This window comes from Rattus rattus, chromosome X (genome assembly GCF_011064425.1).
Source record: "Rattus rattus isolate New Zealand chromosome X, Rrattus_CSIRO_v1, whole genome shotgun sequence".
Lineage (NCBI taxonomy): Eukaryota > Metazoa > Chordata > Mammalia > Rodentia > Muridae > Rattus > Rattus rattus.
This window is the reverse complement of record NC_046172.1, coordinates 3,158,561-3,185,268: the sequence shown is the minus strand read 5'-3', so window position 1 is coordinate 3,185,268 and position 26,708 is coordinate 3,158,561. Positions and strand designations below refer to the sequence as shown.

The window sequence follows — 26,708 nt, the reverse complement described above, 5'->3', positions numbered from 1 at the left end:
TATTATTCTGAAGTGTCAAGGATCAAATCTAGGGTTTGCACATTCTACACAAGCATTTCACCACCAAGCACATCCAATATTGTCTAGCATTTTTTGCTGTAGTTTTACTATGCTTTGATGCAAAAAATACCACTAGTCCATTTTGTGTGTGTGTGTGTGTGTGTGTGTGTGTGTGTGTGTGTGTGTGTGTGTGTGTGTATTTGTAGCCTGGGAATCTTGGGCTAAACCATGCAACTTAGATGAGAAAGGTTGTGCCATTTAGTTTTATATAATTCATGCAAGACATTTCTTAGAAACTATCACTACTGCACTATTGTTAAGGGATGTACGGTTTGTTAGATTCATTAGCTATATATTATACAATATATACAATAGCTGGATATACAATGTTCAGTCAGTCATATGGTTATATACACAATGCATTAAATATAAGATACATTTGATACAAACAGATGTAAATAATTTACATATTAACATTTGCAGCTGGGCATGGTAGTACATGTCTGTAAATAATCTCGGCACTTGGTGAAAGAAGGAGAATCACATGTCCATGATCAGCCTGGGCCAGCTTAAGTTGCATAAAGAGTTCCTGTTTGATACATGCACACGTATTTATGTTCATACATGGTCATTTATGTGGTCACAGACTTATTATAATGCATGTGTATATGTGAGGCTATTGTTTGTTCTTTATTTGTTATGTTTACGGGCTGTTTCTCACGATAGAATATTGTTCCATGAGGGCAAGGAAGAAGTGCCCGCAACTAGCCCACATCTTTTTTTTTTCCAGAGCTGGGGACCGAACCCAGGTGCTTGCTAGGCAAGCGCTCTACCACTGAGCTAAATCCCCAACCCCCCTAGCCCACATCTTGAGCTCCACAAATGTGAAAAAAAATGAATGAATGCTTTTGGCCACCGGAGTCCCAGCCTTCCCGCGCTTAGGTTGGATGTATCTTCTTATCTGGAGGCACTATCATATTTCGTTCTCTTTTCCCACCTTCATAGAGCACACAGTTATAGGAAATAAACCTAGGCTTACATTTTCCCATATTCTAGAGGCTGATGCCCACCACGTGCACCAGGCATTAGCGGGGCAGGACTACCACTCCCAGCATGCATCGCGCGTTAGGGTCGTACCACAACCTGTAGGGGATATATGGCCCTGAAACCTTTGCAGAAGCACAGAAATGGGATAAACTCCCTCTATTCAGGTATGTATGGTACACCCCAGACCCTGCCCTCTAAGGCCCCCGCGCTTCCGAGCTCCGCGCAAACTCTGGTTCTTTTTGCACGACCGAGGTGGTTTGCTCTTCCGTTGCCCTGTGGCTTCGGCTTGTCTCCAGAAGGAAGGCGAGGCTTCCGCCCAGCACTGGGGGTGAGCGGGAGCACATTGCCCCCAAGCCCCTGGGCAGCATTTGGAAGAGGTTGCTTCCCTAATTCCAACTCCAGGGATCCCTAATGGGCATGTTTGGAGGTTGTGGGGCCCGGGTGGCATTCAGTGGGTGTCTACTTTTGAGGAGACCCTTAGGAAGCGGTGCTTGGGGACTCGGGTGGCATTTACGAGTCTGTTTTATGAGGTAGTTCTCAGACGCAGATTTATACCCCTTGGAAGCAGGGCTTAGGGGGCGCTTGGGGGAGGCTCGGGGTCTGTGTATTAGTACTCTGTTGGCGGGCAAAATTCTCAGGCTTTCCAAGGGAGAAAAGTTTGAAGTTACTAAAATCAAGGCTGGAATTGGGGAGGGCTTGTCTTGGGACCAGACCGGGTGACAGTGGGAACGTTCAGCACCGACGTGGCACTGTGGAGGTATCGGTGGCCTTTATGACCTCTGACTAGGTGATGAGGTCTGCGCAGCTGGTTTACCCTGGGCTATGAAACCCGGACACTTCAGGGGCCCAGACGCTTGGAGAGGAGCCTCTTAACGGAGGCCGGGAGAGACTGTCTGCCAGGGTCTTAAAAGCGGACGTTGGGCTACTGGGCCACTGAGCGGTCCTTGGCTGCTGCTTTATTCATTTTTGAGGGGTGGGGCTACGGTGTGAAGCCTCTTTCGCATCTGGTCCACTAGAAGTGCTAGAAGTGTCAGCTTATGAATTACTCTTTAGGGGGCGGATCAGCGTGCGGAAGGGGCGTGTTGACGGGTATCCCGAAGTCTGCCTCACAATCTAGAGTTTATTGATAACCTATACAATAATCTGTGAAGGTGAGTAGCGCCCGGAGGGTTTTATAAAAAGCTTTTCTACGGGTGCTATGCATAATTTAAGAGGGGCATGGCCTGGATCAGCAGTTAGCTTTCCCTCACAGGTTCCAGCATTTAAACCTGGCATCTATTAGATGATGCCAGAGATGATGCTGCAGGTATTGTTAATGCCTTGTTTCAGAAATTGTTGATTACTAACCCGAGACTCTGGACTCAAGTCCCGTCTTTGGCAAGTCTTTTCAGCAGCCCGAAAAGTGGGTATGCAGATAAAAATAATTTACACCCATTTAGTTACTTTTATTAATCCATTTTATCTTCACAACTTCTCAAAAGTAGGTTTCATCCTACTTCATAGATGAGGAATCTGAGATACAGGACAGGTAAGTAATTTGTCCTAAAGCCAAACAGTGAATGGCTGAACTAGGATTCAAATCTGATCTGTCAGGTTTCAGAGTTGGATAATGTTCCCCGTTCCCAAGCCAATTTAATGATGCCATTACTGAATTCGAGCGAGCTCCATGACTCTTGTCCCCTCTCCTCCCTGCCTCCTCTCCCTTCTCCCTCTCCCTCAACCACCAGTCTGCCGCTATGTTTCCCAAGGCTTGCAGAGAATTAGGGACCTGCCCGCCTCAGTCTGCCAAGTACTGTGTGAAGTTAGGAGGAGTAGTTGACACTGAGTGAGGCATAAGGATCTCTTGAATAGGGAAGTTTGAAACCAGCATGGTCTCCAACCTTTCTCCCTCTTTCTCTTTTTTCCTTTTCCCTCTTCTCTCTGTTCTTTCTTCCCGCTCTGTGTGTGTCTACTTCTGTCTCTTTCTCTAGGGTCTGTTTTCCCTCAGACTTGCCAGGTACTAGTGCTCCTTTTGCATCAGCCTGCCAAGTACTGTGGGATTACAGGAGCTGTGCTAGCGCACACCAACAAACCCCGTCTTTTAAGAAAATAGTGCTGCTACCGCTCAGGCTAATTATACAGTACTATGTGCCAGGCACTATTTCTAAACCCTTTCTACATATTTACTCAATCACAAGGTAAGTTCTTGTTCTCAAATCTCATCTTCTGATCTGGAAACATTCAAGTTGATAAGTTCTGTAATAGCTGGATATACCCTCAAAACGTAAGTAATTTTAGATTAATGCAATATGCCTACATATTACCTTTAGTTGCATATATTTGAAAATTGTAACAGGGCCTTGTGGCAGCACTGCTCTAGGGCTCTTCTGTATTCATTCTCATAACACATTTCATCAGTCTTGGGTGGGTTTTTTGAGGTGGGGATTGGTGTGGGTTTTTGGTTGTTTGTTTTTTATGATACTATGGATTGAACCGAGGGTGTTGAAGTGCTTTATCCGTAGTCTACACCTCCAACCGAGGTGGATTAGTTTCATTACTATCATTGCCTATCAAAGGCATGTAGTGAGTCTGTATTTAGCTAAGACAAGATAAGCCCCCAAGTGGTCAAGGACTGTGCTCACTCTGGCTTTGCAGGGTTATCCTTTATATCCTTATGACAAAAGCCTTGACTATTGTCTCATAATTTCCGCTTGTTGGGTAGGGCCACCTTGGATGGGAAGCTGCCCAGCAAGCCTCATGAATAATTCATGAACTGGATGGGATTGGTACTTTTTTTTTTTGAGACAGGGTTTCCTGTTAACCTCAAACTAATGAGCCTTCTGCCTCCACTTTCCCAGTGCTGAGAGAAAAGTCCTGTGGCACCATGCACGTAAGCACAGCCTGTGCACAACCTTTCTTTTTGTGTCCCCACCCACCTCCACCACCTCAAAACTGGGTAGCTCTGGTTGTCCTGGAACTCCCTCTGTAGACCAGACAGGCCCCAAACTCAGAGATCCTCCTGCTTCTGCCCTGACTGCTGGGATTAAAGGTGTATACCACCACACCCAGTAGGTATAACCTTTCTTGACCTCTCTGTTTTCACATTGAGCTGGCTCCAGCAGCTTCCTTTAGTATTTAGGAGGCAGAGGAGTGCTTTTTTTTCCTGCAGTGACCCTGTTTCTTGCTTACTGGGTATTAGATGGAGCAATAAGGCAGGCTTGCTTCTTTTGTTCTATCCCACTGAGTCTCGTGCATTATTCATGAATAAGATGTAGCTTTGGTCTCCTTGATTCCCGTAGCTGCAAGATCATTCATTATTCATGAGCATTGGGTGTGGTTGGCATGCTTTAACATCTTCTTTCTGGTTGCCTAGTCTTAGTAAACCCATCACCTTGCTTCATAATTCACGATTAGGAAGAATGGCTTTGAGGTCCTTCCTTGATTCTTTGACAGCTTAGCTGTAGTAATTCTTTATTCCTATTTCATGGGGCATGGCCTCTTGCTCTACCTGTTTTTCTAGTTACTGCCTCCACAGCCACTTGGTGGAGCTGTTCTCCTTCTAGATAAAGAAGTCCAAACCTGGGCAGGGAAAATACATGATTCATGAGTGGGCGCGGTCCTCTTGCATCCGGGTTTCTGGGGGTGGGGCTCGGGGTTTTGTTCCGGCCTTGGGCTCTGCCGCCGCCATCTTGTGTCGGCTGCTGGGGTGAAGGAGGGTGTTAGGGGAGACCACAACCACCGCGGTCGGGGGAGGAGAAGGCGACAGTGATCCTAGCTGGCCCAGGCGGCAGGGAGGAGAAGGAGAAAGAGGAGGGTGGCGGCCGAGCTTGACTTCGGCTCCTTGAGGAGTTGGCGGCGGCGCGACCCGGGGAACCGGCATTGGTAATAGCTTTTCTCTGCACCTGGCTCGAAGCGCAAGGGCTCAGGGAGGTATGGGAGGGTCCCTGCTGGTTCTTTGCCAGCCCGATGTCTGAGTGCACTGCGGTGACCTCTAGTGATTAGGAATCACTAGACAAGCGGGTGTGGGGGTATGCAAATCCTGGGGCGGGATGGATCATTTTTGTCTAGGACCACCCTATTCCCTTGGGCTCCGAAATCTGACCTTGACATCAGACCCTTATCTCTGCTTCTGGAGGCTTCGGGCGCAGCACTATAACAAGATATCTTGATCCAATCCTGAGCCATGCATTTCCTATCAGAACTCTGAGCACAGTCTCCCATAAAGGCACCGGAATTCGGCGTCGCTGCTCAGGAAAGCCGTCCATACTTGTGTGCTATTTGAAGACCTGCCCTGAAATCTCCCTTGAGACTCTTCATAGCCCTTCAGTATTTGCCCTCATGGCTTAACAGGGGCCAGACTTCAGGAAAGGTCCGTGTGGCCTTCATCTCCGAAAGAAGAGCCTTGCCTAGCATTTTCATCCAGAGTTTCCCCCTCCCCCTCTCAGGATACTATCTGTCCTTAGAGCTGCCATCTGGATTAAACCCGGTGAAAAGCTCTGTGCCTGGCCTTTCCGCGGGAAACCCATTCCTACATTTGAGATCTCCGAATACCACTTTGACATAGCATCCTCCAACATGGACGCCTGGCATTCTTAGACTCTTTTCAGCATCTACCTTTAGAGACTCTCCCTGCTTTTAGGGACTCCCCCCTTTTTCATGCTCTCATTGTTCTCAAAGCATCGTCTTCTCCATCAGCCATTCTTAACCTCCAGTATATTTCCTTTTTCTCAGGGGACTAGACACGGGGGAGGACCTGTTTGGACATAGTTCTCCATTAGTGATCTCTTGCCACCATCTACTCTTTCAGACTCTTTATTTGTAGCCCCATCTGCCAGATGGTCTCATCCTAGACCCAAACTTTGCCTTCAAAAGCAGACCAGCATTCTAGTTTCTCTTTTTATAAATCCCTTAATCTACCAACAGGCCTCAGAATCTACCCTCATTCTTTTTAAAGGTTCCTAGTATTCAGAGACTCTTAGCATTTGCTTTTGACTTCACTCCCCTTTTCCCCAGCAGGCCCATTTATCTTCCACAGGAGTAGAAAACCTCAGTATCTATTTACTATGGAGTCACAGAATTGATTAGAGAAACCTAACTCCATTTGGAGATCTAGCCAATATTTGCTTGGTAACCTATTATCATCATTATTACAGAGTTTCACTGCCTCTGTCTGCCTCACTAGTGCTGGGCTCAAAGGTGTATACCACCATGATTAGCTCTTTGTAACCTTTTTAAGGCTTGAACTGTCTGAAATTCATCTTCCCTTCACCCTATCAGCAGCTGTGGTACCTGTTTAGATCCACATAAGGCCTTTGTTGCTCTATTAGAAATCCCTCTCCAAGAGTCTGCCCTCAGAGACCTCTCTTAGCCTCTTAGCACGTAATCTCATAGCTTCTTGTCACTACAGTGTCAGCACCAAAGTCATTTTTCTGTGCATTCCCACTACTTTTGATTAAAGGGTTTCTGTCACTAGAATCCTAAGCCTGTCAGCCCCAGAATCTTCCTGTAGTAGTCTCATGGTCTACATTCTCTCACCTCTTTCTAGAAATCCAGGTTTGAGTCTTTAATACCTCTGTCCAACACCCCCACCATTTATAAGGCCTCTTTTATCATCTCCTTCACAGCTCCTTGAGCTCAGTCACTTCCTCTGATGCCTTTCTTACACTCCTCAAGACTTCTCATTTAAAATCTCTCAGGAAGCTTGACAAGCCTCAGCATCTTCCCCTGTACAGTATCTGTCAGCTGGCTCTGCTTCCTAAGCCTACCCAGATTCCCCTGCTCAGTCTTGCTCTAGAATATTCTCAGGCTTCAGTCATCAGTTTGGAGACCCCAGGTAAGTTTGAAATGCTTTAATTTCAGCTTTGCCAAGTAAGTTTTGGAAAATAAATTCTAACAAAGAAGGCTGAGCACATGTTGAGAGAGAATGAATGGAGATTGGTTTTGTTTTGTTTTTTATTGTTGAAGTTTTTTTTTATATTTTCCTTTTTGGTTTTATTTTTGGATGGGAGTAGGGGAATCTCTAGCTCTTGTCCCAGAATCTCCGCCCCAAATTCTTCTGCTTGCCTTGATAAAGGGGCTTTCCAAAACCTGGCATTTGAAATCTCCCTTCCTATATTCTTTTTTGAAATAGAGTCTCACTGCATAATTCATACTGGCCTCAGACTTAAGAGTCTTCCTGCCTCTGCCTCCTAAGTGTTGTGGTTGTGGGCTTGTACTGCCACACCTGGCTTTGAAGTCCACTTTTGAACAGTGATCCCAAACCTGCTTACTTAGAGCCTTGCTGCCAGCACTGGGTGGGGGTAGAAAGGTTAAGGTCTGATAAAGAGCTCTCTGGCTCTGGATCTTGTCTGATGTGGGGAGTAGAGAAAGAATATGCCTGGAACAAACCACCCAATGACAAGGGAAAGGAGATAACTAAGTAATGGAGGCCCTTGTGGGTGCCTTGGGAGGAGCCTCTCTCCTCAGGTCCTTGAATTTTGACCACAGATAGCCTCTTTAGCTTCATCAGGAGGACAGTTCCTTTTCTCTCCGTTTTTTGGAGAAAATGGGCTTAGAGGAAATAAGATCTGCATGCCAAGTCACTGCCAGTAAATGCAAAATAGGAATTACCTCTCTTTCCATCCCAGTTTATCAATTCTCTTCCTACCCAAGTTAGATCTAAGCATTTCCAGCAACTTCACCAGCAGGCTTCAACCCTAGGCAGCCTCCTACTTCCCCTCTTCTCCCCTCCTTTACCTCCCATCTCTGAGCAGTCTGAGCTGGACCCAAAGCCAAATTCTAACACTACTCATCTAGGAGAGCCATACAAACTGGACAAATGACATGAGCCAGGGGAAGTGAGAGTTCTCCAAGCTTTCACTTTCTATTTATGGTAAGAGAGTGGGCTTGTATAGTTCACGGGCATTGTTGGCATTACACAAAGCCCTTTACTCTTGTGACTGATAGGGTAGATAGTGAGGAGCGCTTGTCATTGTGTTCATATTAGAATGTGACAGTGCCAAGATGGAATCTTAGGTATGTTGGTGGTCTTTGGGGTCAGAAAAGGCTTCACTGTAAGAGTTGTATGAACAGAAAACTCAGGGTATAAGCAAAGGCTTGGAATGTTGAAAAGCTACTGGGCCTACAAAGAGATTCTAGGTCCTATCTTCTATTTATCTGAATCTACCACCATTAGACTTCACTTCCAACAGCAGGCTGTATTGTTATCTGCCTTTTCTGGGATCTGGTATGTCACTTGATCATATGAGTTCAGTTTTCTCATTTGTTCAACAGGGACTTTAAATCCTGCCTTGTAGGATCAGGACAATTGAGAGCATGAAATTTGCTAACTCTGAGAAGTGGCTTGGACTTCAGAGTCATTGGATCTGGTCTGATCCCAGTTCAACCACTCTTCGGTGGAAACTTTGGTCAAGTCACCAAATATCCCCGAATGAAGTTGTTCCTTTCATGTGAGCTGAGTAATAGTTCAATTCCCACAGGGTTGCCCTGAGGACAGACAGAGACAAGGCTAGTAAAGTGCTTAGTGTGGCCTCTGACACAGAGAAGACTCCTAGGAAACAGTCATTATTATTACTGCTAACCTATTGAAGGAACGGACTTAACATGCTGAAGAGGCTTTAGAAGTGTGTATTTTCTCTCTTCATGCAATCTGCTTTATTGGCCTGGGTTATTGTCTATTCCTAAAACTGAAAGAAAGGTTTGGACTTTGTAAAGCTCTGCCTTGAGCCCTCCTAGGTCCTGTGGTCTGTATCTTTTTCTCATTTCAGCAACCCATAGAGCTATATCATTACCCATTTTACAAAGTGAGGGGGCAGCTCTACATGATACCTATCAGGGACAAGATTTGAAAGCTGAGTATTTCCTGAGTTCACATCCAATCATCCCAAAATGGTCTTCTTCCTTTTACTCCATAGGATTGGCACCTTTCCCTTATACTGAGCTAGGGAAAGATAAAATGACTTAGCAGTCAGCTGTGTGGATTTACAAGCTAAACCACCTTGGTTCAGATCTTGAGTCTCACAGCAGTGTGATCCTGGATAAGCCACTTCATCTCTCTGTGCCAGTTTCTTTCCTAAAGTAGATTTGCTAATGCTTAAATCTTCCCCCACTATTACCAGTAATACGTAGAAAAATAGTTCAAGGCCAGTCAAGGCTACATGGTGAGACCCTGTATTTAAAACAAACAAACAAACAAACAAACAAACCAGAAAAATACACATATATCCTAGGCTTACCTCTATCCTGTCTTTCTTCCTTAGATGTCCAGCTCGCCGCTGTCCAAGAAACGTCGCGTGTCCGGGCCTGATCCAAAGCCAGGTTCTAACTGCTCCTCTGCACAGTCAGTGCTGTCCGAAGTGTCCTCAGTGCCAACCAACGTGAGTATCTTCTCCCTGCAGACTGGCAGGTATGGTGGTAGGAAAGGGAGTCTTTTATATTACTCTCCATTTGCCCACACCCCACACCCCACACCCCACTCATGCATATTGTCCTGAACCCATTCTTGCTCTCTATTTCCAGGGAATGGCAAAGAACGGCAGTGAAGCAGACATAGACGAGAGCCTTTACTCCCGGCAGCTGTAAGTCAGGCAGGAAGGGGCACTGAAAGAACTTGATGGGGAAGGTGGGCTGGACCATAATCTGGAGTACCCTCTAACTTGACAGGTACGTTTTGGGCCATGAGGCAATGAAAATGCTCCAGACATCCAGTGTCCTCGTCTCAGGCTTGCGGGGCTTAGGTGTCAAGTGCTAAGAACATCATCCTTGGTGGGGTCAAGGCTGTCACCCCATGACCAGGCACTACAGTGGGCTGATCTCTCCTCCCAGGTATCTCTTCCCAACATCCTTTTCCCTGCTGAGATACCTACTTCTTTGTGCTACAGCCTAATCCTCCCACCCACCTGTCTCTTACAGTTTTACCTTCGGGAGGAGGACATTGGTAAAAATCGAGCTGAGGTATCCCAGCCCCGACTTGCTGAACTCAACAGCTATGTACCTGTTACTGCCTACACTGGGCCTCTCGTTGAGGACTTCCTTAGTGGTTTCCAGGTACTTGGTGATTGCTCAGCCTCCTGCTTGATTTTCATAGAAAGAACTCATGTTTTGTATTGTTGGTACTATTCACTAGTTAATGAGTTGTTTTGGGCATCGAGCAGTATGTATGAGAGCAGAGAAGATGCACAAAAGATGAGACCTTGAGCCTGCCTTTGGGGAAAAGATGGAGACAGTGTCCTGCTATGAGTGTAACTTTAGGCAGGTCACTTAGATCCTGGGCCTTGCTCTTTCCATTTTCACAATAGGAATGGCAGCAGAACCGACTTCATGGAGTTCCTATGAGGAATAAGCATGGAAAATAGCAGCGTGGTCACAGGAAGGATGGCACGGGCATTTACTAGTTAAAAAGCCTAGGCTATGAGAGCTGCCTCAGGGGCTAAGGTCCCCAAGGGCTAAGGTACTGTAGCAACAACAATCAAACATAGTAGTAGGAGCTCATCCTGGTGGACAGAAATAGATATTCTTGGAGAAGGTAGAGAGAGCAGTTTTAAAATTGTGATGGAATAGGCACCATCTTGAGACCCATCAACAGGTAGGTATTATAAGAGTGAGCTCAGACTTTGGCTTCAGTTTCTCCCCTGCCTGTGTCTCCACAGGGCAGGGCATGGTTGAAAGCAGTTAGCAAACAAATGAGTCAGCTGCACTCTGTGCCCAGTAGTACCATTCTACCTGGCCCAACGTGTTCTAAGCTTTCGTTTTCTGTCTGCTGTGTTTTCTTCTCATTGAAGCTGATCCCCAGAAAGTCTTTAAGAGAGACGTCTGGAGGACCAGGAGGATAACTGTCTTCAGGACTGCCTCAGCCTCTTTGCACCAGTCTCTGCTATTCTTTTTTCTCCCCTTCCTCCTAGTTCTGGCCTCTTGACCTGAGCTCTATTTCTCCACAGGTGGTAGTCCTTACCAACAGCCCCCTGGAAGACCAGCTTCGAGTGGGTGAGTTCTGTCATAGCCGTGGCATCAAGCTAGTGGTGGCAGATACAAGAGGCCTATTTGGGTGAGTACCACTTCTGCATGCCTTTTTTCCTCACGTCCTTTCCTTGGCCAAGACCCTTATCCCTCTTCTACAACCTACATTTCATATTGTGTGTCTTCATCTCTCCCTGCATGACATTAGTGCTGTTGTATCCCCTCTGTTATGTACCAAGTTGGTTCAGTACACATCCAATGTACCTTGAAAGATGCCTTGGGCCTTGTGTGGGCCTCAGACATCAGTCCTCTTGTCCCTCTCTACAGGCAACTTTTCTGTGATTTTGGAGAGGAAATGGTTCTCACAGATTCCAATGGGGAGCAGCCACTCAGTGCTATGGTTTCAATGGTCACCAAGGTAAGGAAATCAGCCCCAGGGGTCAACAGCTGGGCAACAGCAACCTTCTCTGTACTCTTGTACCTTGACTTGCCTCTGAGGCTCACTCCTTTTCAACCAGGACAACCCCGGTGTGGTTACCTGCCTTGATGAGGCCCGACATGGCTTTGAGACTGGTGACTTCGTCTCATTCTCAGAAGTACAGGGCATGGTCCAACTCAATGGATGTCCGCCCATAGAGATCAAAGTGCTGGGTGAGCTGGGACCATTGGGGTATCATAGGGGAACTGGCTAGGAGAGTTAAAAGAAAGGAGTTCAGAGTGATGGGCACTATATCTTGAGTGCCTGAAGTGGATCAGAGAATCCAGGATCCCACCAGAGCCAATGGACATGGGGAAGAAGGGCCAACTATGTTTGAATTGTTAATGAGCATGGGCCCCCAGGGTCTGAGTTGAGGAGAAGGAGCTTCTTGTGTTTTGAACAAACAGGGCAGATCAAAAAATCTGATCATGTCAGTGATGACCTGACATCAGTGTGTAGACCTGGGACCAGTGACAAGAGAGTTTCATGGTGTCTGAACTAGCTCTGAAGCAGAAGGAGATAGTTTCTGATCCCCAGTGGGGATTGTGGTTCAAAAAGTACCTGGTGTCTACATTGGGTCAGGCATATTTTTTTCCTTGTCTCTTGAGTTTTGTAAATTTAAGAGGGCATGCAAGACTGACAAGCTTCCTTATCTACTCTATCTAGGTCCTTATACTTTTAGTATCTGTGACACCTCCAACTACTCTGACTACATCCGTGGAGGCATCGTCAGCCAGGTCAAAGTACCTAAAAAGATTAGCTTTGTGAGTATTGGTTCATGGCGGACGGTTCTAGAACAGTGAGTGGTTCTCAACCTTCCTAATGCTGTGACCCTTTAATACATACAATTCCTTGTATTGTGGTGACCCCAACCATAAAATTATTTTCATTGCTACTGTTATGAAATGTAGTATAAATATTTTGCCAGAGGTGTGTGCCTCATACAGTTTTAAATTTACTATTCATTTCTTCTCTTTTTATATGCTGCCTTCCCACAGAAATCCTTGCCAGCATCACTGGCAGAGCCTGACTTTGTGATGACTGACTTTGCCAAGTATTCTCGCCCTGCCCAACTGCACATTGGCTTCCAAGCTCTGCACCAATTCTGTGCTCAGCACAACCGACCACCTCGACCACGAAATGAGGTAGGTAATTGGGCCAGCTAGGATAGAAGTCCTTAGTGCTAATGGCCTACCCACACCTGTGCTTGTTACCTGTCCATCTCTTGATAGTAGCCTGGGAAATCCTTACTTGTTTCCTTTGCCCTACCAGGAAGATGCAACAGAACTGGTGACCCTAGCTCAGGCTGTGAATGCTCGATCCCCACCTGCAGTACAACAGGACAACGTGGATGAAGACCTTATTCGGAAGCTAGCTTATGTTGCTGCTGGGGACCTGGCACCTATAAATGCTTTCATTGGGGGCCTCGCTGCCCAGGAAGTCATGAAGGTAAGTGGGGTTTTGTCTTGCCTTTATTACTTGCTATCCAAATGTGTAAGGGCCTGATTAACACTGGCCACTTCCTCTTTCCTTCTCCTTCATTAGGCCTGCTCTGGAAAGTTTATGCCCATCATGCAGTGGTTGTACTTTGATGCTCTTGAATGTCTCCCAGAGGACAAAGAGGCTCTGACAGAGGACAAGTGCCTCCCAGTATGTGAATGGGCTGGAGGGAAGGCATTATTGGGGGTGTTTCTTGGGAAGCTTCTCTCTGACCCATCTCACTTCATATTCCTCAGCGTCAGAACCGTTATGATGGGCAGGTAGCTGTATTTGGCTCAGACCTTCAAGAGAAGCTGGGCAAGCAAAAGTACTTCCTGGTGAGTGGTCTCCTTGGACACCCTGCGTGGTCACCTCCCTTGGTCTCTGGCCACCCCTTCTGGGATCATCTGACTTGTTATTGTATCTTTTCTTGGTCGTTTCTTAGGTGGGTGCAGGGGCCATTGGTTGTGAATTGCTCAAGAACTTTGCCATGATTGGGTTAGGCTGTGGAGAGGGTGGAGAGGTCGTGGTCACAGACATGGACACCATTGAGAAATCGAATCTGAACCGACAGTTTCTTTTCCGGCCCTGGGATGTCACGGTGAGAAGGATGGGAGTAGGAGATGGGTCTCTGACCTCTTGTTTTCCTATCTTTTTCTTATCTATATCTATGGTATTTCTAGTAGAGATATACTTATCTTTCCTTGGGCCCTTCTCATCCTCTGTTTCTGTCATTCATTCAGCTCTACCTTGAATCAGGTCTTTTCATCTCTTTTTCTGAACAACCGTCAAGTCGGTTTATTTCTTTTTCTTTTTCAGTACGGGGGGGGGGGTGAATCTAGAGCTATCTAGCATGCTGCATAGCTAGTTATAACGACTGCCACTGAGCTGCCTTTTCATTTCCTTTTTCTGTTGATTTAAAAAAAAAGATTTATTGTACATCTTTTTTCCCCATTAATTTATTTATTCACTTTACATCTCAATCATAGTCCACCCTCCCCCGACATATGCAACAGCAGTGCAGCTTGGTCTTCATGCAGGTCCCTCAACAACTGTGGCACATCTTTAACCCCAGCACTCATGTATATATGAGGGCCTACATGTATGTATGTCTACTGTGTATATGCCTAGTGCCTGTAGAGACTGGAAGAGTATGTTGGGTCCTCTGGAATTGTAATTCTGGGGTTATAAGTGGGTTGTGAGCCACCAGATGTGCTGAGAACCAAAACTTAGTCCTCTGGAAGACCAACAAGTCCTCTGGAATACCAACAAGTGCTCTTAACTGCCGAGCCATCGGTCTAGCCCTTATCACTGCTGCTTTGGGACAGTTGTCTTGTGGGTTTCCAAAAATATCCCCAAACTTAGTGACTGCCTAGGAGGACTAGTGGGTGATTTATTGCAGAAAAGGAACACAGCACAATCAACAAGGGAGGAACGAAGTCACCAGCAAGTATTTTAACAGTTATCTCCCAGTGGGGTTGCAGAAGGTGGATTTCCCCGGTAACAAATATAATAATTCTCCTGAAAAGTTTCTAGCTAGAGAAGCCTGTTCATCTGTAACTAGGACATTTACTGGGATTTGGTTGTGCGTCAGAATTCCTGAATCTAGAGGGAAAGAAGGTGCTTAAACAAACTACACTGTTCACACAAACAGTTCTGGCACACTGAGCCATTAGTATTATTAGGTGGGGTAGTGATGAGGACTTTCCCTAAAATCTAAGTTCCTAGACTCCAGCCCAGGGCTACTTTTAGAAACAGGCCTCTGAAGGATGACATTGTAGTCAGCCAAGTGACTCTTGAGTTTGAAGCTGCGGTACCATATGAGGCTTTCTGTAAGCCAGTATTTGTTACTCACTGAATAGTAACTTTAGGAGTTAGGGTTTTAGATCCTTGAGCTATAGTAAAGAATAAAATAAGGCAAGACAGGGTTCATATCTTTCTTTTCAGTGCTTGAGAGGCAAATAGATCTCTGAGTTTAAGGACAGCCAGGTCTACAAGGAAACCCTGTCTCAAAAAATAAAAATGAAAACGAAAAAAGGTTCTAACCGAGGAAGGTAAAAAATAAGGACAGATACATTTTTTTTAAAGATTTATTCATTTATTATATGTAAGCACACTGTAACTGTCTTCAGATACACCAGAAGAGGGCATTAGATCCCTTTACAGATGGTTGTGAGCCACCATGTGGTTGCTGGGAATTGAACTCATGACCTCTGGAAGAGTAATCGGGTGCTCTTAACCGCTGAGCCATCTCTCCAGCCCCAGATACATTATTGATACACCCAGGAGGCAGAGGCAGGCAGAGTTTGAGGCCAATCTGGTCTACATAGTAATTTCCATGACAGAGCTACATAGATAGAACCTGTCTCAAAACAACGAAGAAACCGTATAGATAAAATATAACAGTAACATACAGGGTCAATGTTGGCACTTGGCAAAGGGTAAAGGAGTAAGTTGTCCTGGGAGGGGGGTAGTTTGCTGATTTCATTCTGCTCCTTAAGGAAGGTATCATTTCCACTCTGAGAAGTTCTGGGCAGCAGTTCACTTTACCCTAAGTGGGGATAAGAGCCAGGGAAAGGTTCTAAGCATAGGAGGGATATGACCTGACTTTGCTTTCATAACACTTACATTTATTTGTTGTTGAACCATCTGATTCTGTTTGGGGAAATCTAACTTGCAGTGCTATTCTCTAAAAGAACAGTAGGCTAAAAACCAGGTGGCTAGTCCATTGTCCACAATACTGTCCTGTCTTCTGCTTTCTTTTCCATCTCATTGTCACCATCTTTTCCATTTCAGCCCTGGCCATGTAGCATTATTTAGAATATTTTGCTAAGCCAGGAAGCCTCCTGACCTCAGGGCCTGGTTCTTCTAGCATTAGATGAATGCTCAGGGGGACAGTTCTCTTTGATGTTGAGTGAATACATCCACGTTCTACCCTCAAATGCATCTCCTCATTTCACAGAAGTTAAAGTCTGACACGGCCGCTGCAGCTGTGCGACAGATGAATCCTTACATCCAGGTGACAAGCCACCAGAACCGTGTAGGCCCTGACACGGAGCGCATCTATGATGATGATTTTTTCCAAAATTTGGATGGTGTGGCCAATGCACTGGACAATGTAGATGCCCGTAAGTTCTGAAGGCTGGTAAAGAAGGCAAGAGTGAGAATCTGGGTTTTCTTGTTCTTTCCCAATATGCCTTTCCTTGTCTCAAGACTCTCACATCCTTGTCCCCAACCCCATCATACAGGGATGTACATGGATCGCCGCTGTGTGTACTATCGGAAGCCACTGCTAGAGTCTGGCACACTGGGCACAAAGGGCAATGTGCAGGTGGTGATCCCCTTCCTGACAGAATCATACAGCTCTAGCCAGGACCCACCAGAGAAATCCATCCCCATTTGTACCCTGAAAAACTTTCCCAATGCCATCGAACACACTCTACAGGTGAGTGGTGCTTAGGGGAAAGGAAAGAGGGCAGACTGAGTTTACCAAGCCTTTGGCTTCCTGGTATTTATTTACAGGCCTAAGCATAAAATGTGTTTTCTTTTAGCACCTTTCTTTCTACCTGGAAAGTTTAGCATTTCTGAAAAGACTTACTCTTCTTGTGATTCCTACTTTTGAGGGTTTTTTTTCCCAATTATGTAGAGAGGTAAAAATATCTTGGCTCATCAGTAGTTGAAAGGCTAAGGCAAGAGGATTGCTATGAGGTCAAGGCCACTTGGACTACAAAACAAGACCTTATCTGAGAAAAACAAATAAAAACAAAGGAAAGATTGGTGAATGCTGAAATATCATTCCTTATCTAAGTTTAACAGTGTTTCGCCATGTTTCTTATATTGACATGCTGGGTAGGGTTAGCATATACCTTTAATCTCAGCACTGAAGTGGCAGAGGCAGGTGGATTTTTGACTTCTACTCATTAGATATAAGTAAAACCATCCATAACAACTTAGAGGTAGCTCAGCAGTTAATAGCAATGGCTGCTTTTCCAGAAGACCTTAGATTCCGAGCACCCACATGGCCATTCACAATGACAATGGTGTTCCCTCCAGCTCCAAGGGATCCAATGCCCTGCATGGGTACTTCATGCATGTGAAGCACTAACATACATGCAGAATACCCATACACATAATTTTAAAGTGGGGCTGAAGGGAGATGGTTTGTGTGTGTGTGTGTGTGCACTTGCTATTCTTATGGTGTGTGTTAGGATTTCATTTTTAACACCTATGGTAGCTCAGCATCTATAATTGCAGTTTCAGGGGGATCCAATACCTTTTTCTGGCCTCTGTGGGCACCTATAAACATAGCATGTATATATAAAAATCTTTGTAAAAAAATAACCTATTCCATACTTTTAGACTTCATACTTGCTGTGTAGGTGAGGTTGACCTTGAACTGATCCTTCTGAGTTCATTTCTGGAGTACTGGGATGTGCTACTGTGCATGGCTCCAAAGCACTATTTTCATGCTAAACAAAATAGTTCTTTCCCTCTCCTAGTTATTTGTCTCTAGCACATGATATTTAGGTTTCCCCATCTATCCTGCAAAACAAGTTTGATGCTAGCATGTCACAATGATATTCTATATATGATACACATGGAACAGTGCTGCATATCATGAAGCTAAAATGCTATGAAGTTACCATATCTATGTGATAAGTACCTAGGCCACAAGGATAGTAGTTTTCTCAGAAGAATTCTTAAGTTTAGTGCTGGAGTCCAACACATTCAGGATGAATAGTAGGAATAGAGGGGTGGAAAAAGACCAATCCTATCTATCACATGCCCCCTTCTGATCCTGCTAGTCCAAAGTACCTGTGTCAATTTTGTGTGCCCACCAGTCTCACTGGGGCATGTGTAACCTTGAACTTATTTGTGCCTTAACATTTGTCCTCTCACTGGGCTGTTTTAAGTGGCACCATTTTAAGCATACATAGGGAAGAGGATAGAGCCATGTCTTATTTCCTGAGATGTTCCTAGAGACTTAGATAGGATTTATTATTGGATTGGATCTATTTTTGTTTGATTGCTTGTTTTTATTTTGGCACTAAAGACTGAACCTAGGGTTTAAGCAAATACTTCTCTACCTTTTTTGTTGAGTCAGGGTGCAATTGTATGCATTGAACTTCAGCAATCTTTTTAAGTTGCAAAATACATAAGCCGATACATTTTTTATTGAGCATAGTACACATGTATGAGCCCTTAATGAATTTTCTCATACATACAGTAATTTAAGGTCCTTCATTAGGAAATAGGAAATTGCTTTCCCAAAGTAGCTAAGTGTTTCCTACTTGCATTATCTATAATGACTTTCACAAGCCTGTAGAAGCTTATTTTGTCCATCATTCCATAAAATCCATCTGCTCTGCCTGCAGTGGGCCCGGGATGAATTTGAAGGCCTTTTCAAGCAGCCAGCAGAAAATGTTAATCAGTACCTCACGTGAGTAACTTCCACACCCCACCCTCTTGCCTGCCACCAAAGACATTCTCTGCTTTCTTCAGCTGTTACTCCTCAATGCTAGGTGTACACTTTTCAAAGGATGCTAAATGTTCAGTGTTCAAGCTGTTACGGAATCAAGATGAGGAGCTTTCCATGGAGAAAGTGGGATTGCCCTGGAGCCTGGTTCAGTGGCCACTATATAATCTTGCCCCTTGGCCCCCTCTGCTCCCTAACAGAGACTCCAAATTTGTGGAGCGGACATTGCGGCTGGCGGGTACCCAGCCATTGGAGGTGCTGGAGGCTGTGCAGCGCAGCCTGGTGCTGCAGCGACCACAGACTTGGGGCGACTGTGTGACCTGGGCCTGCCACCACTGGCACACCCAGTACTGTAACAACATACGGCAGCTGCTGCACAACTTTCCTCCCGACCAGGTAACATGTCTGTTTGGCAGCATGAGTTTCCTTGCAACCAGTTTGCTGCAGACTCTTAAGTAGCTTCTCCCAGTTACTAGTCTAGATATGGCTGGTATCTGAGGCAGGAGATGTCAGAAAAATAAAAACTTTTTGTTTCGTTCCTCATTCCTTGAAGCAAGAGAACTGGTTCTCTTGCTGTTCCTGGTCACTGTGCTGTAGGCTATGTCTGACCTGATTTTTATCAGGGTTGTAGTGAACCTCGAGGCAGAGATCCTTGACATGAGAGCAAAGGAGTCAGCATTTATTCAAATCCCAGTTTTCTCTAAACTTGGCAAGTCATTTCTCTGTACCTTTCTTTAGCTTGAACGAGGAACAGTTAGATGTTCCACAGGGCCTTCTGTGAATCCACATTCGTTGGTATTTATTAATACTAAGTACATACCTGGCAGTCTAGTACAGACCAGTAAGTAAAGCAAGTGTCTAACTAAAATTGATGGTTTTTCAGCCAGGACCTTGAGTGGGTCTTAGATGATTGACTCAGCCTCTTCAGGACCTTCCAAAGGTAGTGAGTTGGTCATCTAGGATTATGATCTTGCTCCTGAAACTCTTTTCTTTGTTTTTAGCTCACCAGCTCAGACCCAAGGTCCACACCACTTACTTTTTTTGATGTTAACAGTAAGTCTTCTTATTGGATTTTCCTGGGGTCATATAGAAAGGATGGGTAGGTGGGAAGGAGGTGGTGGCTTCCTGTCTCAGGGCAGATGTGTTAACCCTACCATGCCCTGCCTTTGCCTAGACATTGCATCTGGATTATGTGATGGCTGCTGCCAACCTTTTTGCCCAGACCTATGGGTTGACTGGCTCCCAAGACCGAGCTGCTGTGGCCTCACTCCTACAGTCAGTACAAGTCCCAGAGTTCACCCCCAAGTCTGGTGTCAAGATGCATGTTTCTGACCAGGAGTTGCAGAGCGCCAATGCCTCTGTTGGTGAGGGTGTTTGGCCATTTGGTCAGAAGTCACTTCCCGTATCTGTCCTTAGCTTCATTAGTCTTATATTAATAGCTTTGTGACCTCACCTTCCTTTGCACCTCCCTCCCTCTGAAATGAAGACAATCTCAGTCCCTCCTTCCTTCCCTCCCTCCTTCCTTCTTTCCCTCTTTACCAGGAAAACTAACTTTGCTCTTCTTGCTTGGTACATATTTGCCTTGGTTTTATTGTTTTCTCTGCTTCTCCTCAGTCTATTCATCTAGGGGCAATGATCTCCAGCAGGGCTCTCCTCCTTTATTCTTGCCCACTTTGTCTTGTTCTAGTTGTCCCATGTCTTCCCATACATCTCTCCCCCCGATTCTCTGTATACTTGTTTACTCTAATGAAGCCCATCATAATTGAATCACCCTGCCTTCCCTTTTGGAGATCTGTAAAGTGTATGTAGCTCTGTAACCCCTGTATTGGCCTCCCCTCTTCCCCGCCCCCATCTTTTTTCTGAAAAACTTGCCTTTCATGTTCCTCTCTGTATATTTCCTTTAGTCTTTTCTTTCACCTCCTCCACAGGTTCCTTCTAACTTTCTTCTGGCACGTTTCCTCCTCCCTATCTCATCCTCCATCTTGTCTCAAATCATATCTTCTCCATCTCCCCTCAGATCCTTCGTGTACATTCATGCTTATATACTTTCCTATATCCCCACCGTGTCTTCTGTATCTCATATACATTATCTCCCCAAGACTGACTGTTACCCCATCCATCTGATCACTCTACTTCCTCTTAAAGTTTCTGCTTCTAGTGTCTCTCCAGATCTTGATAGCCTGCTTTTTTCCAGGTTTGCTCTGTTCTGCTCTGCCTTTCCCATTTGACCCTTGACTCTAGGATATCTCTCTGTATCTGTATCTGTATCTTTATCTGTATCTGTATCTGTATCTGTATCTGTATCTGTATCTGTATCTGTATCTGTATCTGTATCTGACTAACCCTTTGCCCTCCCCTAGGCTTTCTACCTCACTCTTTGTATCTGAAGGGCTGTGTTTTCCTCTTTGTGCAGATGACAGCCGTCTCGAGGAGCTCAAAGCCACACTGCCGAGCCCAGACAAGTTACCTGGATTTAAGATGTACCCCATTGATTTTGAAAAGGTGTTTGGAAGGGGCCCTGGTTAGGATAGTTGGGGTGAGCTAAACACAGACAGGGTTGTAAAGAATGGGGATCTAGGACTGTGGAGCCAGTTCAAGCCTTTACAGTGATTAGATAGATCGTGGACATAGCTTTACTTCTGATCTGGGAGAGACCAGTAAGTAATTGGCATTGGAGGATACTTATGTCCCAAGAGTCCAGAAAAACTTATCTGATCTCCTCTTATTCAGGACGATGACAGCAATTTCCACATGGATTTCATTGTGGCTGCATCTAATCTTCGGGCCGAAAACTATGATATTTCCCCTGCAGACCGGCACAAGGTCAGGAGACTTTAAGGCTGATGTTCTATCTACTCTCGGGCTTGAGTTCCATATATCCCATCCTCTTCTGTAGACCTTCAGTCTCTTATAAATTATAGCATCTTCCTTGGTCTATTTCTCAGAGCAAGCTGATCGCAGGGAAGATCATCCCAGCTATCGCCACAACTACAGCTGCTGTGGTTGGCCTTGTGTGTCTGGAACTCTACAAGGTAGTTCAGGGGCACCAACAACTTGATTCCTACAAAAATGGTTTCCTGAATTTGGCCCTGCCCTTCTTTGGGTTTTCGGAACCTCTTGCTGCACCTCGTCACCAGGTAAGTGCCACATACAAGATGGACCTGTAATAAAGTATATCTCAATAAAACTTGCTTTGGTTTGCATTAGACCTGATCATTCTGTCAGAGTTCCAATCGAAATATGCCTGCATCTTTTTTGCAAGAGTACTAAGGAAATAAGAGTGATTGAGAAGATAGTGGGTAAAAGATAAGACTAGGGTTCTCCTTATAGCATAGGACCTGTCATTTAAAGGTTCAGTGTTTACTCAGAGTGACATGGGAGCCCTGAGAAAGCTTTGAACAAAAGGTTATGATCTGACTTAATTGGATTTGCATTAATAAGGGCAGGGAGGGCAGGGACTTCTGGAATGGCCCACATCCTATTCTCTTTCTTATTGCAGTACTATAATCAAGAGTGGACATTGTGGGATCGCTTTGAAGTACAAGGGCTACAGCCTAATGGTGAGGAGATGACTCTCAAACAGTTCCTTGATTACTTTAAGGTATGTCCTTTCTCCTTTCCCTACACCTGGAGGACAAGCTGTATAGATAACATTTTAGTCCTCATAACACTGCTGTTTTCCCTCCTATCTTCCAGACGGAGCACAAATTAGAGATCACCATGCTGTCCCAGGGTGTGTCCATGCTCTATTCTTTCTTCATGCCAGCTGCTAAGCTCAAGGAACGGTTGGATCAGCCGTGAGTAGCCTACTGCCAGGCAGGCTGGGAAAGGCCCTGTGTTCCTTGTGTTGGGTGGGGAGCCTCTCAGCTTTTGAAGCTTTTCCTCTCCTGCCCTCTAACTCCCCTTCCTCTATTGTCTTCCTGGCTCACTTCCCTTAACCCTCACCCCTTTCCCTAGGATGACAGAGATTGTGAGCCGAGTGTCAAAGAGAAAGCTGGGCCGCCATGTGCGTGCACTGGTGCTTGAGCTGTGCTGCAACGATGAAAGTGGCGAGGACGTCGAGGTCCCCTATGTACGATATACAATTCGCTGATCTCCATGAATTCCCCCTAAGCCCTAACCCCCTGGATCCTTTCCAGTCCTGGTTTCCATTTGGCCTCAGGCAGTGGTCCATCTAGCCAACCTGGACTTCCCTTATCACCCAACAACCTCAAGATCCTCTCACCACTGCTTTGTACCTTGTTTGGAACCTAAATCCCAATAAAAGATAACCCAGATATAGCCATCTTGGCTGTCTCCAGGGAAGGAAGGAATATCTCTGGAGTTCTCTGGTTCAAATAAGTACCCCAATGGGCTACTCTAGCTATAAGATTTCTGGGAAGAGAAAAATGGGAGTTGATATCTCTTACATAACAGACATGAGATACCAGTGCAGTTACCAAACCAGTATCTGGGTCCATATGATTTTAAGTGACTTGAACTGCATTCAGACTCTGCCTTCATGGAGATCATGGTGATCACTAGCTGCCTTCATCTGCTATGAAGAACACACTTAATGGTGATCAGGCTGCAAGGGCTAAATTAGCATGTTTTGGGCATTCTTCCTTGGGCAGATTCTTTCCAGCCCAAGACTCTGGAAAGGCTATCCTTTTGCTCTTTAAGACAGTCTCCTATATAGCACTGGCTGTCCTGGTGCTTACTCTGTAGACCAGGCTGGCCTCAAACTCACAGAGATCTGCCTGCCTCTGCCTCCCAAGTGCTGGGACTAAAGCCATGTGCCACCATATGGTTGACTGTTACAAGTCATAGTTCCCCATAGCACCAGGATTGCCTGTACAGTTATTCGAAGTCCATGCTGAGGAGTCTTGAACAAACAGTCTAAGGAATACCAGTGTCAGGAGGCACAACTGTAGTCTTTTGGACATACTTGACTAAGGATATCTGAAGAAGAAAGTATTCTTTTCTGCTTCAGTCTGCCCATACCCCCCCCCCCAGGAGGTACCTGGACCTCCTACCTTCCAGAGAAGAGCCGGCTCTGGGGCCAAGGAGTAATCAGTTAGTGCAGGAAGCTTACCAACAGCTTCATCCCTGTCTTAGCTAAATGCCAAACAGTTAGAAACACCAACCTGGTTGGCCATTGTGGATGTTTTTCCTTCATTGATTTCCATCTCCAACATAGCTGGAAACCAGTTTGTGTCTTATTTAGGAGCATGACCCTTCTCCACTGAAGTGAAATAGTTCATTCTGTCCCCAAACTTGGCCTAATTCCCATCACAGCCTGTCCCCACATCTACCTCCTGAATCAGTTCCTGGGCCTAGGCACAGTGTATGCTCTTGCTTACCTCTCTGCCTATACTTTTTTTTTCTTGGCTTGATCTGTTGGATTTACCTTATTCTTCCATATAGTTCCTTTTTAGTCTCCCACCATCCCACTTTGCCTCTGATGTCTCATAGTGATAGTAACTGTTCAAGGTGAGTGGAGGAATTTTCCCACTGTCAGCACTTTATTGCTGTTGCTTCTCCAAGAAGACACCTGACATCTGCCCATTGTCTCACTCCATTACAAGCAAGCACTACATACACTATTCTTTGTACTGGTTTTCCATCTCAGTTCCTTCATGAGCATCCTGCATACTTTGCTCTTTAACTCTTCCATTACAGCTGATTCTCTAGATATTGCAGACTCTACCACCACTACTCCTGTATTCCCTTGATACTTGAATCTGACACCCTTGTCCATCAAAATCTGCTTCAGAAGTCACACATGGTCCATGCCTATAATCCCAGCACACTGGAGGTGAATCAGAAGTTAAGGCCAGCCTGGACTACATGAGACCCTGTTTTAAAAACAAAAGATTTAAAACAACAGTTTCCCCATAATTCTGTCCCCATAATTCTATCACTACCATGCATATCATTTTACTGTTGTGTGTATACCATTATAAAACCAGACTGATAGGAAACAGGGCTCAGCAAAGCCAGGATTGGATCACTGTTGTGCCTCCTGTATCCAGCAGACTTGCCATCTAATTATTCAACCAGTTGTTTAGTACTGACTGCTAGGCACTATTATAGGTATTTGGTATATATTAGCATCCTGAGGCTTATAAAATTTAGACTAGACAATAAATACAACTAAGTTAAAGTTGAAGGACTTCCAGAAGACCTGGGTTTGGCTTCCAGCACCTGAATTTCTACTAATAACCATAACTCCAAGGATCTCATGGCCTCTTCTGGTCTGGACACAAGGCACAAACATGTACATTGGTGTTTCATGGATAAGGGAATCAGATACCCTGTGGAACAGGAGTTACAGCCAGTTGTGAGCTGTCATGTAAGTGCTAGGAAATTGAACCTGAGTCCTCTGGAAGAGCAGCCAATCATCTTCAGCATTGAGCCATCTTGTCATCCCTACAAAATAGTTTTAAAAAAGATTGGCTAACATAGGCTAGAGCAGTAGCTAGTGCTTGTCTAGCATGCTCCAAGTTATGGGTTCAATCTCCTGTTCTGCATAAGCTGAGTGTAATGGTACACATCTGTAATTCTAGCACTGGGGAGGTAATTGGAAGAGAATCCAGTGCTCAAGCCAGCCTGGCCGACAGAAAATCTTGTCTTGAACCCTTGGGCTGGTAAAAGGGCTGAGTTCAAGACCCACATGGTGGAAAGAGCCAATTCTTGCAGGTTGTCCTCTGACCTTCACTTGTGTGCCATGACACAAGTGTGTTCATACACAAACACAATTTTAAAAATTATTAAATTCAGGGGTTGGGGATTTAGCTCAGTGGTAGGGCACCTGCTTAGCAAGCACAAGGACCTGGGTTCGGTCCCCAGCTCTGAAAAAAAAAGAAAAAAAATTAAATTCATTTAATTGGGGGAGGGGCATACTATAGTGTACATGTGTAGGTGCAGTTTAGTTTGGCAGCCAGGTGCCTTTACTTGCTGAGCCATTCTTCTGTCTTATCATTTTTCTTTTTTAAGGACAGAATCTATGTACCCCTGGCTGTCCTGGACCTATGCAGGACAGGCTAACCTCAAGCTCACAGAACTGTCTGTGCCTCTTAGGAGTTCTGGGATTAAAGAAAGGGTTGCACCACCATGCCTGGCCTATACATTTTTAAAAGTTTTTTTTAACGTCATTATGTATTTCACAAAATACAATAACAGCTTCCCCTGGAGCTGAAGATACAGGCAGTGTAAACCACTTGATGTGTGTACCGAGAACCAAACGCTGGGGGGGGGGAGCAGCAAATGCCTGTAACCACTGAGCCATTTCTCCAGCCCCAACACCATTAATTTATTTTTTCATTGTTTAAACATTGATCAATGAGCCTGGCACAAATGCAAATGGGCTGAAGATGGAGCTCAGTTCGTAGAATGCAAGTAAACCAGGTGTGGTGGAGGCAGGAAGAATTCAGACTTCAATGTCATTCTTGACTACACTGAATTCAAGACCAGACCGGGCTACAAAAGACCTTGTCTAAAAACAGAACAACAAAATGTTGACCAGGTCTGGGTATTAGCTCAGCAGGGAAGCACACACAAGACTGGGAATGAACTTTAACATTGCAGATAAATATCTAAATCTTAAAAGCCACGCTTTCAAGAGGAATAGAGCCAAGTGGGGATGTGGAATAATAGAACTGCAACAGGAAGAAATAAGTGTAGATATTGGGCAAGTAAGTTCCAGGCAAGAGAACAGCGAGTGTGAAGTCTGAGGTTCAACTGCCTGCTATATATTCAAGAACTAGGATATTCTGTTGTAAGAGGTAGGAGATTAAGTGTGTTAAATGATAGACCTGATGTCAGCCCTTGCAAGGAGGACATTCATGGATGAAGAAGTACTTGTCAATAATTACCCTTGCTTGAAAATACTGTTAGAAGGCCGACCAAGGAAAGCCCAGAAGAGGCAAGGAAATTCCTGGGTCCAGTGTAAGGACGCCTCAGAAAGTCTGTAGAAGTGTTTGGGATAGAGACAAGAAAACGTGTCATTTTCTATTGAGAGAAAAGAGAAGTATGCCTGGCAATGCTGGTGGTGGACAAGATGAGGTAAATGAAAGGTGTCAAGAAAAGCCCAATTAGGGGAGCTTGTACACGAATGTTAGGGTGAGGCAGCAAGAAGCTCCGCCCAAGCCAAAGTTCCAAACCTGCGCCTTAGTGGAGTCTGCCCCCTCTTAAAGGCCCGCCTTTCCTCTCAGCCTAGGTTCCACCACACCAAGAAGCTGCCAGAGAATGTGGGAATGGTTAAACGAGGGACCCAGCTGATTGAGTCGTCTTTGGACCAATTATCTTATGGGA

General features: G+C 45.2%; 1 protein-coding gene across 1 annotated transcript; it reads left to right on the top strand.

The window, feature by feature from the left end:
- Positions 1-1,282: 1,282 nt before the first annotated feature.
- Positions 1,283-22,690, top strand: Uba1 (ubiquitin like modifier activating enzyme 1). Its single transcript, XM_032889706.1, is given in 29 exon segments — positions 1,283-1,375; positions 9,285-9,401; positions 9,544-9,602; positions 9,688-9,768; positions 9,770-9,808; positions 9,810-9,849; positions 9,937-10,071; positions 10,962-11,068; positions 11,308-11,398; positions 11,499-11,631; positions 12,125-12,222; positions 12,457-12,603; positions 12,731-12,907; positions 13,004-13,108; positions 13,195-13,275; positions 13,383-13,538; positions 15,900-16,065; positions 16,186-16,382; positions 18,313-18,377; positions 18,614-18,809; positions 19,415-19,466; positions 19,553-19,554; positions 19,588-19,777; positions 20,827-20,915; positions 21,144-21,236; positions 21,359-21,550; positions 21,913-22,014; positions 22,110-22,210; positions 22,371-22,690. Coding segments are annotated over 28 exon segments (3,147 nt in total). The 5' UTR covers positions 1,283-1,375; the 3' UTR covers positions 22,507-22,690.
- The last annotated feature ends 4,018 nt before the right edge of the window (positions 22,691-26,708 follow it).